The sequence below is a fragment of the Protomyctophum parallelum genome (genome assembly GCF_964188405.1).
Source record: "Protomyctophum parallelum genome assembly, chromosome: 14".
In the NCBI taxonomy this organism is placed as follows: domain Eukaryota; kingdom Metazoa; phylum Chordata; class Actinopteri; order Myctophiformes; family Myctophidae; genus Protomyctophum; species Protomyctophum parallelum.
In genome coordinates, this window is record NC_139709.1 from 34,084,188 (window position 1) to 34,100,276 (window position 16,089).

Below are 16,089 nucleotides of genomic sequence, written 5' to 3' on the forward strand. Positions count from 1 at the left end.
TCTGCCTGCATGTTCTGGGCTGCCTGTCAGCCTGTGTGTCACTCGATGTGTTATAGAAAGCAGGCAGTGAGCGACGGCCACAACCCTGTTGTGTTCTGGAAGCAAAACCCCGATAGGGTTGCGTGAAGGGGAGCTTCTTCTTGTAGGTAATGTGGGTGACTGGTCTATTTGGCAGCCCGTTACCGCCACCTAGCGACATTATAGCATTTTCAAAAAGTGTGCATTCTCGTGTAAAGGGTCAATAAAAAATGAGAACGCAACTGGACTTTGACGTTTTATCTGGAGATGGTCGCCGTCTAAAAGAGGCCTAAATCTCTATTTTCTTTTGGTCACAGGCAAACATTTGGGGAACTATACCGAGTTAGGGCATAAGTGTCTTGCTCAGGGACACTTATGGAGAACTTTTTGATTCCATATGTCACAATTCTCATTTCTTCTACCTCCATTATGTTATCAGAGGTGCGTGGTTTGGAATCCCACCAACGTTCTAGGATAGACTTGCCTTACCTGACTGTGTCTGACTGGCTCCCGGGCAGACATAGTTTTATTGAGGTTAGGTTTAAGCCAAATTCCAATACCCCAAAACTCTGCCACATGTCAATGTCTGAATGTAAATCGTTGCGGTTTGTTTGTGGTAGAGTTCAACCTATAGCGGTATTCAGGCCACGTATTTAAAGTTATGTGAAGGCAACAAGATGGTCACATTATTTCAGCACGTCACCAATTTCATCATAACTAAGTGAGCGAGTGTGAGTGAGCGAGTGGCCGAGATTTGGGTGTATTGGAATTTGGCTTTAGGGTTAGGATTAGGCATAGTTGCAAAAAACGAGAACTGTCAATCACAGCGACTGCTGGCCAATCACAGCAGCAGGGTAGTAACCATTATGTCCATCGGGTCCTGGGTTGCCTTTGGCCCCAGGGTCTCCAGGAAGGCCTTGGGGTCCTGTAACGCCAGGCTCTCCTTTGTGGCCCTTCAGCCCATCGGTGCTGCCATGTCCTGGTTCTCCCTGAGCAGCGAGGAGGAGGGGGAGGGAGAGGTTCATTGTCATCAACAGTGTTGTTTTTGGCAAGTTTTAGTCATAGTCTCTTCAATAGTTTTCATCTAGTTTCATTCACATTTTAGTCACCTGGAATGTTTTAGTGTCCAGTCTAGTTTTAGTCGACTAAATATCATAATATTTTAGTCTACTAAATCTACAGTTGATTTAGTCGACTAAAATGTATTTTGGTGGGCGTTGATGCCGTCGGTTTTGGCCTAGCGGAGATAGTCGGGATACAGGGAGAGAGAGACATGGAATGACATGCAGCAAATGTTGCCCCTCCCCTTAAGCCCCCCCTTCTATGTAAACCAAGATGAATTTTGCCGTTTATGGTTATTTTCTTCATTTTCAGTTACAGATGATATATTTGTTGATGAAATCTCTTGCAATATATTGTGATATTATCATTATGGAGGGCCTAATATGGCCGCAGGTATCGTATCGTGAGGTATACCCATTATCGTCCCACCCCTATAGAGCGTCGCAGTCCCGCCCCCTTTCATGACAACGAGTGGCCCAGGAAATGCATCCCAATGCATTTTTCCCATAGACATTTCAAAACGTATTTATTTAAAGACCTTTTAAGCGTCGTACGAAGCCAACTCTTGTCGTGACAAATCACGACAGCACACACAATATTTTGGACCAAACAAATAATTACAAAGAAGAAAAACAACAATGTGTTTGTTGTCATGATTTGTCACGACAAGAGTTGGCTTTGTCCGCGGCGTAAACGTCGTAGTAAATAAATACTTTCTGATAAGTCTATGAGGAAAATGAACGGGGATTTCTTTTCCGGGTCTCTCGAGGGGGCGGGACTGCGACGCTCTATACCTTCTGTCCGCGCGGTCGGGAAGGTCCATACCCATTATCGTCCCACCCCTATACCTTCTGTCCGCGCGGTCCGGAAGGTCCATATCCGTATCCGTAGCCTGGCTCTCCTTTAGGCCCTTTGTATCCATTCAGACCGGGTCTACCGTCTGGGCCAGGCCCTCCGGCAAAACCCACGTCCCCCATCATCCCCTTCGGACCTGGAGGAAGAAGATTATGCATTATACTTACTTTATCAATACTGCAATATAGAAATACTCCGTTACAAGTAAAAGTATGCGGAAAATCTAAATGTACTTGAGTAAAAGTACAAAGTGTCGGTATAAAAATGTACCAAAAGTAAAAGTACTCATTGTGTTTCAAGTTTTCAAATGTATAATAACTTTTTTGAAAATAAGCAGATCTACAAGCTCACAATGTGTCACATCGCGAACACGTTGTGAGCTTGCAGATCGGCTATTTTCAAATGGCTGAAATGTTTTTAGGGCAGGAAGTGTATAATGTATGTTTTGTAATAATAGGCCTACTCAAAATCAACAAAGTAACTAGTAACTAAAGTTTTAAAATAAATGTAGTGGAGTAAAAGTGCAATATTTGGATCTGAGATGTAGTGGAGTAGAAGTAAAAAGTATTGGAAATACTTAAAGTAAAAAATGCCTCACAATTGTACTCATTTAAGCACAGTACTTGAAGGGCCACTTCACCCCGTTTGCAACCAGATCTTAATTTAATGATGTTTGGGAGACAAGAAACACTTTCCTGGGGGTTTTTATGTGGGTAATTTGTGTTTTTAGATATTTTAGTATTTCCAAGTGTCTGTGATGTCATGGACACTGGTCTTACTGCTGGGTTACTACAATGGCCATGATGCTTTGCTGCACTCTCCCCACCTTGTAGAGAGGGAGAGGGCTGTCGTACAGCCTGGGCACACCTGGACTTCCATGCACGGCCAAAAGAAGCTGTCTGCCGGCGTCTCTTCCGGGTTTTTAGACAGCTGGTGGATGGAAATGAAGCTCCACCCACGCGGCAGAATGGCGCTGGGGCAAAGCTTTTTCGGGAATCTGGCCGACGTGGCAATCTCCCGCGTGGATGGAGCTTCATTTCCATCCACCAGTTGTCTAAAAACCAAGGAAGCTCTTAGAAGGAAGTGAAGTGGTCACGTGACCGGGCTGCGCCATGACACTTTCATGGACACTTTCATGAGAGGCAAACTACCCGGAAGTTTGGCAAAATGCATTGGAGTCAATGAGAGCTCAGTGACCAGCTCATGAACAAACATAATTTATGAACAATTGAGACCTTTTGTAAAGTAATCACTTCTGGAAAATAACAGAAGACATGTAACACATTATTGTCTGCTGTGTTGTTATTCGATGTGTACACTGTGTAATTTTTTATAGAGGTATGGTATCTCTATAAAAATAGAGATACCATAAAGTACAAAGTACATTTCTGAACACACCAAGTATCGCGAGACTTCCCACCGTTTCCTGTCTGGCAGCCAAATATCGCGATACTTCGGAGCCAGAAATGATACCTGTTTGTTATGAGCTGGTCCAGCCGGCTCCATTCACTGCCATGTATTCATTGCACTTCCTGTGTGAGTTTGGCTCCCATGAAAGTGTCATGGCGCAGCCCAGTCACGTGACCACTTCACTTCCTTCTAAGAGCTTCCTTGCTAAAAACCCGGAAGAGACGCCGGCAGACAGCTTCTTTTGGCCGCGCATGGAATCCTAGGTGTACTTACACCCTTACTGAGACAACATGTAGTCCAGGAAGGAAGTGAGACCAGTGTCCATGACATCACGGGCACTTTGAAATACTAAAATATCTAAAAACACGTATTACCCACAGAAAATAGAAACCCAGTTAAGTGTTTCTTGTCTCCCAAACATCATTAAAATAAGATCTGGTTGCAAACGGGGTGAATTAAGCGGCTCTTTAAGTAGGCCTGAATCTACATAGTTACACCACTGATTTTTATGGACTTACTATTTTATGGACTTGCTTGGTTTATGGACTCCGACTGCTTCGTTTAACATTTTTGTCCTCACATTTGGAGGTTGCGCTCGCCGCCGTGCATGTTTATATTTTTACAACAGTCGAACAATGTGCAGACCTGTCAACCTTGGGAAAATATCTTTGAGTGCCAAAGAGTCCACCGCGCGCCACTTCACTTTCTTTGAACGCGGCCATTTCCCCCCCCCCCACTCACCTTCACATCGTTTGCTGTCTGGCAGAAACCTTGAATATTTATATTGCATCTATTTAATTAATGCTCTATGGGTGCTTCGTGGTACAGTATGACCATGAGATTCTACCATGACATTTGCCGATCTACAAACTCTGTGAACTGGTATAGTTCAGCTATTTTCCATATTTTGGATCTTGGACAAGTAGTCCAGCTAGGGCCGAGTCAGATTTTGGTACCACCTAAGTTGACTGTAATTTGTTTTACATACCATCAACAACCTATATAAGGCAAAAAATGTACATTAGATTTGCACAAAAAACACTCGTAGTAGTGTAATCAATCATTATAAGTCGATTAATCTCTAAAAATATTTTCATCAGTATCATGATCATCAGTATCATCCTAATGCATATTATTTATGCATGGGAAGATGGCCTGCGTGCTGCGTACAAGATACGTCCAGATGGTGAAGTACAGTCAGGCGTCTGACCTGCTAATCTTTTGCTTCATAGATTGAGGCTGCTGTGCATTCTCTGACCAAGCCCATCATGTTCTTTGCCACACTTCTGATCTTAATTCAGGGGGGGGGGGCCCTTTTGGTGTTTCAAGGATTATGTTATACTTTAGCTATTGAAAAATAGCAGATCTACAAGCTCGTACAAGCTCGGCACTGCTATTTTTGAAAATTTGTGAAAATGTGGCGCTAATCTTTGAATATAGATTCTTTCAGAGCTCAAATCTTTGCTTCTTCTGGGGGGGGGGGGGGGGGTCCCTGCAACACCATATTTTCAGATGGGGGGTCGGCAGCCAATTGCATATCATTTTTGGGGTCCTTGACATGAAATAGTTTGAGAACGACTGACATAGAAACATGGGGTTTTTCAGAAAACTGTCAAAGATTTAGAAGGCATTTATAGAATCGTCCTCAGGTCTAAATGGGTTAAATAAATCTGCCCCAGTAGTCTTACCTGGCAGGCCTCTGAGTCCTGAGTCTCCTGGATCTCCACCAGGCCCTGCGCCTCCATTTGAGAACGATGGGTGATCCATACCTGGATCACCACCAGGCCCTGGAGACAGACACGTACACACGCATAACAACGCAGTTCCAGAGTGAGAAGGCAGCCAATCGACTGGGATTATACAACGGGTCGTTTCGAGGAAGCAATCTGATTGGTTGAAACATGCCTTCTGGCCGTGCTTCAAACCAGCATCATGGAACACCTAATTAAAACAAAGAATTCAGCTGTGTTGTTCTAGGCTAGCTAGTTTCTTGGGACATTTGTAGTCGTAGTAGCTTCATCTGTCATTAATTCTTTTTTTCTTTTAAACTCTCTTAGTTTTAAGGGTAACTGTTGTATAATCGCAATATTACACTCGAGGGTGTGCATTTGATTACTGTAATTAATGGCACTTCTGCGCTGCTTACAGAACTCTCCTTCTTGCAGTCTTTATGCTGCCGTAATGGCTGATTTTACACGCTATATTTTCAGCATGCAACCAAGTGTAAAATGATTTGTCGTTTACTTATACTGGATCTCTTGTCCACTAGTTACCTCCTTACATTTTAGTCTAGTTTTTATTTGTTGACGAAATTGTCAATATTTATTTTAGTTTTAGTCATCATAGCTTAGATTTCATTTAGTTTCCATTTAGTTTTCGTCAGTGAAAAAAGGTAGTCGACGAATTAGTATTAGTCGACGAAATCAACACTGCCTCGGGCTAATAAACCACTGCAGACCCTTGTCGGATTGGGCCGGGCTGGAGTTTAGGGCCTATGCCGGTTCAAAGTCTCTATCACAGGCCCAGGCCGTAGCGTAACGGTCTGGGCACCGGACTGGTGATCCAGTCGCGGTGTGCCGCGGGTTCGACTCCCGAACCCGACACGGCCTTTACCGCATGTCATCCCCCCATCTCTCTCCGTTTCCTGTCAGCCTACTATCTGTCCCTTAAAAAATCAATAAAAGGCGTAAGCCGCAAAAAAAATATCTTAAAAAAAAAGAAAAAAAAGTCTATCACAGACCCAGGCACGCACGCACACGCACGCACACACGCACCTACCTTTTGTTCCGGTGGTCCCTGGCGGTCCCTGTGCTCCTCTTGGTCCTTTGGGTCCCGGTCTTCCAACATCTCCAAAAGGACCATCGGGACCGAGTGGACCTGCAACAGTGTATATATCCTGTTAGCCTCTTAACCCATTTAGGCCTGACGTCGAAATTAAAAAAAATCTAAATCATGACAAACCTCTGAAAAAATCTGAAAAACCTTATGTTTCTGTATGAGTGGTGCTAAATATATATGTAATATGCCTCCACCCCCCACATCTGAAAATATGTTGCAAAGATTTGAGTTAAAATGTTCACTCTGTGATAATATAATTATATTCAAAGATTTGAGGCACATTTTCCCGATTTTTCATAAATAGCAGACCTACTGTACAAGTACAAGCTTGTAGATCTGCTATTTTTCAATAGCAAAAGTACAACATAATGCTTTAAAACACCAACATATACTCGTAACGTATAGTCATACTCAGTGATAAGCAAGCCCATACATATGACAGCCCATACATCCAAACAGAAAAGTACTATCTGATTGCATTAATTAAACAACGTTAAACTCACTTTGCCACTCACCCTCTATAGTCCAGTCTATACTGTACCATCTCACTGAAAACCCGTTTGGTCTTAAGTGCCTATTCTAAAACGGGTTCTGTTGCATTTACCTATCCCTATCATTTACCAGGGGGGCCTGGAGGCCCTATCCTTATCATTTACCAGGGGGGCCTGGAGGCCCTATCCTTATCATTTACCAGGGGGGCCTGGAGGCCCTATATCCCTATCATTTACCAGGGGGGCCTGGAGGCCCTATATCCCTATCATTTACCAGGGGGGCCTGGAGGCCCTATCCTTATCATTTACCAGGGGGGCCTGGAGGCCCTATCCTTATCATTTACCAGGGGGGCCTGGAGGCCCTATATCCCTATCATTTACCAGGGGGGCCTGGAGGCCCTATATCCCTATCATTTACCAGGGGGGCCTGGAGGCCCTATCCCTATCATTTACCAGGGGGGCCTGGAGGCCCTATCCCTATCATTTACCAGGGGGGCCTGGAGGCCCTATATCCCTATCATTTACCAGGGGGGCCTGGAGGCCTTATCATTTACCAGGGGGGCCTGGAGGCCTTATCATTTACCAGGGGGGAGGCCCTATATCCCTATCATTTACCAGGGGGGCCTGGAGGCCCTATATCCTTATCATTTACCAGGGGGGCCTGGAGGCCCTATCCTTATCATTTACCAGGGGGGCCTGGAGGCCCTATATCCTTATCATTTACCAGGGGGGCCTGGAGGCCCTATCCTTATCATTTACCAGGGGGGCCTGGAGGCCCTATCCTTATCATTTACCAGGGGGGCCTGGAGGCCCTATCCTTATCATTTACCAGGGGGGCCTGGAGGCCCTATCCTTATCATTTACCAGGGGGGCCTGGAGGCCCTATATCCCTATCATTTACCAGGGGGGCCTGGAGGCCCTATCCTTATCATTTACCAGGGGGGCCTGGAGGCCCTATATCCCTATCATTTACCAGGGGGGCCTGGAGGCCCTATCCTTATCATTTACCAGGGGGGCCTGGAGGCCCTATCCTTATCATTTACCAGGGGGGCCTGGAGGCCCTATATCCTTATCATTTACCAGGGGGGCCTGGAGGCCCTATATCCTTATCATTTACCAGGGGGGCCTGGAGGCCCTATCCTTATCATTTACCAGGGGGGCCTGGAGGCCCTATATCCTTATCATTTACCAGGGGGGCCTGGAGGCCCTATCCCTATCATTTACCAGGGGGGCCTGGAGGCCCTATATCCCTATCATTTACCAGGGGGGCCTGGAGGCCATATCCTTATCATTTACCAGGGGGGCCTGGAGGCCCTATCCTTATCATTTACCAGGGGGGCCTGGAGGCCCTATATCCCTATCATTTACCAGGGGGGCCTGGAGGCCCTATCCTTATCATTTACCAGGGGGGCCTGGAGGCCCTATCCTTATCATTTACCAGGGGGGCCTGGAGGCCCTATATCCCTATCATTTACCAGGGGGGCCTGGAGGTCCTATCCCTATCATTTACCAGGGGGGCCTGGAGGCCCTATCCGACGGAAGGGGAGTGGAGATGGATGCCCTCGGGGCCCTATGATGCCTGGATCGCCGTCCATTCCTGGTAGCCCCCTGGAACCTTTGTCTCCATCTCGGCCTTTGGCACCTGTGAAGGTATGTGTGGGGAATGATGGCTTTAATATGAATCGACGAGACGTGACATTGAAATCGACTACCGCTAATCTATCGCATTATCTAACCATTACAACTAAGCATATTACAGTATGTACATTGTACAAATGTTTGGCTCTTGTTTTTTCTTTATTTCTCTTTATTATCACCTACAGTATGCTGCTACAGTACATTTTCTGAAAGAAGCAGAGAGAAAAAAAAAATCAATAAATAATTTTACTCTTGTGTGCCTGTGCACAATATGTAACAATAAAGTACAAACTTGAACCTACTCACTCTCTCTCTCTATATATATATATATATATATACCACACACACACACACACACACACACACACACACACACAACATACATGCACTATAGGACAGAATTCCTCCAGAACAGTGGTTTTCAACCCTGTTCATATCAAGGCCCATTATTTATTCGGCATTTAAGCCACGGACCACCGTTTGATGACATGTAGCCTCTCAGTCCCAAAACTTAAGAATATTGTATTGTCGTTCTGTCCACAACTCCATGCTGTATTGATGTGGTACCATTAGGAGAGATCTCAAGAGTTAAAGATCTATCATTTTAGCTGGGGACCACCTGGAACCCCCTCAAGGACCACTGGTGGTCCCCGGAACACTGGTTGAAAAGTGGTCTGCTCCAGAACATTTCCAGTGAGTCCCCACTTGGTTCCTGTTTTCTGGTTTTCCAAAATAATGACCTAATTGACCTTTTCTCCATTTATTCGTTTGATCGATTTAGTCAGGATTAGGTATTTATTTGTCTGTTTTGGTAGCGTGCTAGTGCTCTCATGTGTTAGGTATTTATCCCATAAAGCGCTCTTCAAAAATAAGGGTTGAAAGGGGGAAAACCTTGGCGCGTTAAAGTAATTAATTAGTCCTAACAGGGTTATTTGTCTGTTTTGGTAGCGTACTAGCGCTCTCATGTGTGTGTCTGTTTTGGTAGCGTACTAGCGCTCTCATGTGTGTGTCTGTTTTGGTAGCGTACTAGCGCTCTCATGTGTGTGTCTGTTTTGGTAGCGTACTAGCGCTCTCATGTGTGTGTCTGTTTTGGTAGCGTACTAGCGCTCTCATGTGTGCGTCAGAGAATTACCTATCGGGCCCGGTGGTCCTGGTGGCCCAGACAGCCCATCTGGTCCATGCCCTGGTGCTCCATCTGGCCCCGGGTCTCCTCTCAGACCTGCAGTATAGTCACAATGATAGAAGTCTGCTATAAAACTCTATGGACTTTACTTCTGCTGTACTGTGCAAAACGAGTATTTCTGCATAATATTATAACACGTAACAGCTGCGGCATTTATTTATTATTCATGGGCAGGATTCCAATTTCAAATATTTTCAACATTTCCCACGATCCGTCTGCTGAATATTAAAATCTGTCTGAAAGGTTAGTGTACATGACATCTGGGTAAATATTCATGTACACAGTTTCCGATCCTGCCCAAAGATTATAAAATCTGTGTACAATATTTGACAGTATGATCGTTGGAACTGTCCACAACCGCAGAACTGAATGTGAGATGTTTGTGTAACAGTGTTGATTTTGACAGCAAATTTAGATTTTAGTTTTAGTCATAGTCTTTTGAGTAGTTTTCACTTAGTTTTAGTCACATGTTAGTCACCTGGCATGTTTTACTGTTAGTCTACTTTTAGTTGACTAAAATTTGTCATAAGATTTCAGTCGACTAAATCTACAGTTTATTTAGTAGACTAAAATGTATTTTTCTGCTGCTTTCTGCTTCTACGGGCCGACGGCATGGAACAAGCTCCCACTGTACCTTCGTCAGGCAGCCTCTGTAGACATTTTTAAAGCACAGCTCAAGACCCACTTCTACAACATTGCTTTTAATTGATCTTTTATTTTTTTGTTATTCATGTCCTCACTGTATTGCATTACTGCTTGTTTTTTAATGTCTTTGCCTTGCTTTTCTTTTTTTCTCCATTGCTCTGTAAAGCACTTTGAGCTGCATTTCATGTCATGAAAGGTGCTATACAAATAAAGTTTTATTATTTATTATTATTATTATCATCTGGTACTATACCTGGTGTCCCCGTTAAGCCATCTTGGCCCCTGATTCCCTTGGCTCCAGGCAGCCCCGGACCGCCTGTCCCAGGCACGCCTGGAGGGCCCGTTTCACCGAGTGGGCCGGGCCGACCGAACCCAGGGTTCCCCTGGTTCCCCTTTTCACCAGGCTGGCCGTTGGTACCTGAAAGAACAGGATATAGAGAGACAGGAAAACAACCATGCATTCAAAATGCGAGTACTGTTGTCTTTGAGCGGTGCAGCCACTCCAATGACAAGCAATGTCTGTTCCCTATAACTATGTCTGTCTGGTGCCGCGCTATGGGCTTGTAGATCTGCTATTTTTCAATAGCTAAAGTATAACAGAATGCTTAAATCACTGTCCTGAATGCCAAAAATATTAGAGTACTTTTTCCACCACTTGGATTTTAACCCATTTAGGCCTGACGTCGAAAAAAAAAAAAAAAGTCTTCTGAAAGAATATATATTCAAAGATTTGTGCCGCATTTTCACGATTTTTCAAAAATATCTTTCAATAGCTAAAGTATAACATAATGCTTAGTTAAAACACCAAAAGGGGTTCCCGGTACAGAATGGGCTAATGTGGCTGAAATGTCTTCCCTTGCCTTTGCCGATGTGGTTGAAAGACTGACCTGGGGGTCCTGCGTGACCATCTGGCCCCGGGGGTCCCGCTGGTCCTTTGATGTCACCTTTACAGAGGTCCTTATCACCGGGTAGTCCTGGGGGTCCCACGGAGCCTTTATTACCTGCAGACATGCAGACATTATAGCAAGTCAATTACTTTCAAGGGTGTGTGTGTGTGTGTGTGTGTGTGTGTGTGTGTGTGTGTACTGTACTGTGTACTGTACTGTACACACAGCTTTTTTATCGCATACCCTGGGGCTTGTAGCATATGAAAAAAAGATATTAGCACGTCAATAACTGTGTGTGTGTGCGTGCTTTTGCGTGCGAGTGTGTGTGCATATACACAGCTTTTTGATAACATACCCTTGGAGCTTGTAGTATATTCAGACAGATATTAGCAATTCAATAACTGTGTGTGTGTGTGTCTGTCTGTCTGTCTGTCTGTGGTGTGTGCTCGCATTTGCGTGTGTGAGTGTGTGCATCTGCAGACATTCATATTTTCTTTCAAAAGTACCCTTTTCTTTTCAGGAGGGGAAAAGAACTGGTTGGAATAACGTGTTCCTTCCACGCGCTACGTCCAACCAGGGAAACTCCCCCCTGTCAGGCATGAAGGAAGCATGAGTTCAAGTCCGTTGCTCTCCCCTTGTCCCCCATATATGGGGACTAGGTTGGTGGAGGGTGTGTAGAGCCCAGGATCACATTAGATGATTGACACAGGGGTGAAAAATGGGTTACAAAATCGTGGGATAAAAAATATATAAAAAAATAAAAAAGTACCCTTTTCTCCCGGATGCCCAGGATTGCCTGGGAATCCAAAGTCTCCCGGTAGACTGGGAAGACCAGAGTCTCCTTGGGGACCTTCATCTCCATCTGCCCCCGGGGGTCCTGGAGGACCTTTAGGCCCGGCGTAGCCTGGCCCACCATCTCCCTGCCCACCAGAAACAGTCTTATTAGTCTTATTACGTAGCCATGGCCCACCATCTCCCTGCCCACCAGAAACAGTCTTATTAGTCTTATTACGTAGCCATGGCCCACCATCTCCCTGCCCACCAGAAACAGAGTTATTACGTGCGCAAGCAGAGCGTGCAAGTACTGTAACTGGCTGCGTATGTCGTTGTTGTCCGTCGGCCAATGGGGGACCACCATTCTTGATGATGTAACTACGATACGTGGGTAAGAATGGCGGTTCCTTATATTGGCTGTTGATGGTGACGTAACTAAGGTACGTTTCAGGGTTGGTATAAGGTCCATAACGGGTCTAAAGCATTTAGAACAGCAGTTGTAATAGACATTAGTTAGTAGCAGTACTTTACTTGCGCGCTCTGCTTGCGCACAAGTAGGCCAATAAGGCCATGTATGGCCTACGTGTGTGCAAGGCGCAAGTTGGCACCTCGACAGAGTGCATTTCTAGTTGAAACGATTTCATCATTGCCACTTAAATCATTATTGAGAGTGTTGTCCGTTTCTGTCGCTACTGGAACTATCCCCTCGTACAGGTGAGTTCATTGGCAATTGGTATTCCCATTTATTTTCCCATATAAATTTCAAAAAGTATTTATTTAAAGACCTGTAAAGCCCTCGTACAAAGCCAACAGCCGAGTTGACAAATCAATAAACAATAAACCCAGTTGTTTGGGGCCGAACAAATATAATCATGTGCGTCAGCCCGGACCTCAAATTTGAGGTCCGGGCTGCTCTACCGCCCACTCGGGCCATTGAGTTATAATGGTACTTCTGGCAGTCTTTTTTATGTCCCTTTGGTTAATTTTGAACACTCTCATTACTGGTGTTACTGGGCTGTTGCAAGGTTATTCACTTCTGGCACGCACGCAGCCACGCACACACGCACGCACGCACGCGCGAGTCACTTTGGATAGCCAGTATCCACACAATCTAGAGTAGAGGACCGTATGAGCTGTCCGTGGTGCTGAAAGAGGTGAACGTTCTGTGAAATGGAGAGTGATTAACCACAAGCACTCCTGGTTCTTTCAACACTGCGGTCAACTCCAGTCCAATTCAGAAGGTGAATGTTCATTAACCCATTTTGGACTGAGGTCGATAAAAAAAAGGCTTCTAAATCCTCATTTTTTTCTGAAAAACCCATGTTTCTATGTCAGTGGTGCTCAACCTTTTTCATGTCAAGGACCCGAGAATTATCTCTATTGGGCCATGGACCCCCATCTCAAAATATGTAGTTCCAGGGACCCCCCCCCCCCCCCCAGAAGCAAATATTTTAGTTTAAAAATGTTCGCTCTGAGATATATATTCAATGATTTGCGCCACGATTTTTCAAAAATAGCAGACCTACAAGCTCGTAGCACGCTATGAGCTTGTAGATCTGCTATTTTCCAATAGCTAAATTATAACATAATGTTTAAAACCAAAAGAGGTTCCCGCCCAAAATGGGTTAAATCAAAAGAAGTTAACAACCTTCACAAAAGAACAAGTCCCTTTGCAGACATAAAATCTATGAGAATTCAGTTTTTTCTCCCCATATCTTTCAATCAATAAGAAACAGTCTAAAAGTAGGGGTTATCTCTTTTTTTCCCCATGAGTAATTGTTTTACTTGCCTTATCCTAAAAAAAAAACATATAATTGAACTAACATTAATCTGACAGTCTGTTCTTCTGCTATTCACATTTAATTAATATTAAAGGTATATTCAGTGATTTCACTTAATTCAAATATCACTTATTTTTTTGTTTTGTCTCTACTATAGAGTGTGCTGACCATATAAGGAGTTCCTCCCTGTCCCCAGTTAACCCCTGGGGGTCAAAAAACCCTAGGTTTCGTTTTTGGCTCTCTATCCTGATTGGATGAAAGGCTTAGGTTGAAAGGTTTTTTGAGTGAAATCACTGAATATACCTTTAAACTAGAAATCTCCACCAGGAGGCATGGTCAGTGGTATGTGACATTGTTTTGATGTCGTGCACATGTACATATGAAAAGGCAGAGGGCAATGGGAGTAAAAGCTATGATGAAGGATACTAACCCATTTAGGCCTGACGTCTAAATTTCAAAAAAGTCTTCTAAATCCTAACAGTTTTCTGAAATACCTGTTTCTATATCAGTGGTGCTCAATATCAGGGAGTGTCAAGCAGTGTTGTTTTTGGCAGCAAATTTCTATTTTAGTTTTAGTCATAGTCTCTTGAATAGTTTTCACTTAGTTTTAGTCAAATTTTAGTCGCATGGAATGTTCTAGTGTTTAGTCTAGTTTTAGTCGACTAAATCTACAGTTGATTTAGTCGACTAAAATGGCCTTGATGTCGTTGTAATGACATATTTTACACTTTGGTTGCATTCTGAAAATAGCAGATATACAATCTCACAACGCGTCGCGCTGCGACACGTTGTGAGATTGTATATCTGCTATTTTCAGCATGCAACCCAGCATAAAACTGGATATCTTGTCCACTAGTCCCTTCCTAACATTTTAGTCCAGTTTTTATTTGTTGACGAAATTGTCAGTATATTTAGTCTTAGTTTTAGTCATCATAGATTCGTTTTTATTTAGTTTTAGTCAGTGAAACATTTTTCGTCTTAGTTTTAGTCGACGAAAACAACACTGGTGTCAAGGACCCCCAGAATTATGTGTAATTGGCCGCAGACCCCCATCTGAAAATATGTTGTTCCAGGGACACCCCAGAAGCAATGATTTGAGTTAAAAACGTTGGCTCTGAAAGAATATATAGTCAAAGATTTGCGCCACATTATCTATTTTCTTTATACGGTACTGTATTGTCTTGTAGCTTGTAGGTCTGCTATATTTCAATAGCTAAACAGAATGCTTAAAACACCAAAATGGGTTCCCGTACACTGCGTACAGAATGGGCTAATATACTAATCATTAATGCCTTGGTTCAATTATGAACAGTGCAGGACCAGACGTACTGGGAACACAAATCAGGACGAGAATGTAAAAGATAGCGGTAATGATGTAATATCTGTGGCTGATGAGTCAGTCTATGAAAGTGATACCCCGTGTGGGTGGAAGTGAAATCCCTTTTGGCTATACGTTGTTTAAAGGCCCCGCAATATGTGAGGTCTATTGGATTTTTACTAGGCATTTCTTTGGTGAAAATATTTGGCCCCCTCCCACAAACCACCCCTAACTCTAATCTCTCAAGAACATGATTGCGAACAACACACTACTGAATCTGTTGTTAGTGGGAATGAAAACACAGGCGGACCAAGCGGCAACATCCTGCTATCCACATTCTGTTTGCCACCCTCAGAGGCAAATTCAACATCCTGCTATCCACATTCTGTTTGCCACCCTCAGAGGCAAATTCAACATCCTGCTATCCACATTCTGTTTGCCACCCTCAGAGGCAAATTCAACATCCTGCTATCCACATTCTGTTTGCCACCCTCAGAGGCAAATTCAAAGGAACAGTTTTTTCCTTTTGTTCCCAGATTGCCTCTAATGCCATCTCTAAGACAGTTGTATTCTGTTTTTTATCACATGAGCAATCTTTGTTCCTACTCTCAACTATGGTCATGAAGTGTGGGTCATGACCAAAAGAATAGGGTCGCGAATACAAGCGGACAAAATGAGTTTTCTTCATCAAGGTGACTGGCGTCTCCCTTAGAGATAGGGTGAGAAGTTCAGTCACGCGAAAAGAGACTCTGCCTAGAGTCGCCTGGAAAGGAGCCATCTTAGGTGTTTCGGGGCATCTGGTTAGGATGCCTCTCGAGCGTCTCCCTATAGGGAGGTCCTCGAGGCACGTCCCACTGGGAGGAGACCCCCCCACCCCCCGGGGGGGCAGACAAAGCACATTGGAACGCCTCGGGATCCCCCCGCGGAGGAAGTTATACTAATGTTGCTCTGCATGGAGAGGGATGTCTGGAGCTCTCTGGTGGAGCTGTTGCCCCCGCAACCCCGAATAAGCGGTCGAAGATGGATGGATGGATGTTTTTATCACATGACTCCCAGAAATAATGTGCACAATCTCTGTGAAGCACAATCTGAAGAAGTAGCAGAAGTATATTTTGGACGTTTGGCCAAAACAGAGATCATTATATAGATGATAGAGTAAGACAGCAGCAAAACCAATCTTTTTTTTCAC

At 44.2% G+C, this 16,089-nt stretch overlaps 1 protein-coding gene across 1 annotated transcript in view; it reads right to left on the reverse strand.

Annotated features, from left to right (window-relative positions):
- LOC310871272 (uncharacterized protein) overlaps positions 1-16,089 on the reverse strand; it is a gene marked incomplete at both ends in the record, with an annotated part of 58,691 nt that overhangs the window by 19,164 nt on the left and 23,438 nt on the right. The window contains 8 exons of the mRNA XM_083782758.1: positions 881-1,007; positions 1,929-2,071; positions 5,034-5,132; positions 8,185-8,316; positions 9,445-9,531; positions 10,394-10,558; positions 11,028-11,141; positions 11,797-11,947. Of these exons, the coding sequence (XP_083638884.1) occupies positions 881-1,007; positions 1,929-2,071; positions 5,034-5,132; positions 8,185-8,316; positions 9,445-9,531; positions 10,394-10,558; positions 11,028-11,141; positions 11,797-11,947 (1,018 nt within the window). The remainder of the gene's footprint in view (positions 1-880; positions 1,008-1,928; positions 2,072-5,033; positions 5,133-8,184; positions 8,317-9,444; positions 9,532-10,393; positions 10,559-11,027; positions 11,142-11,796; positions 11,948-16,089) is intronic.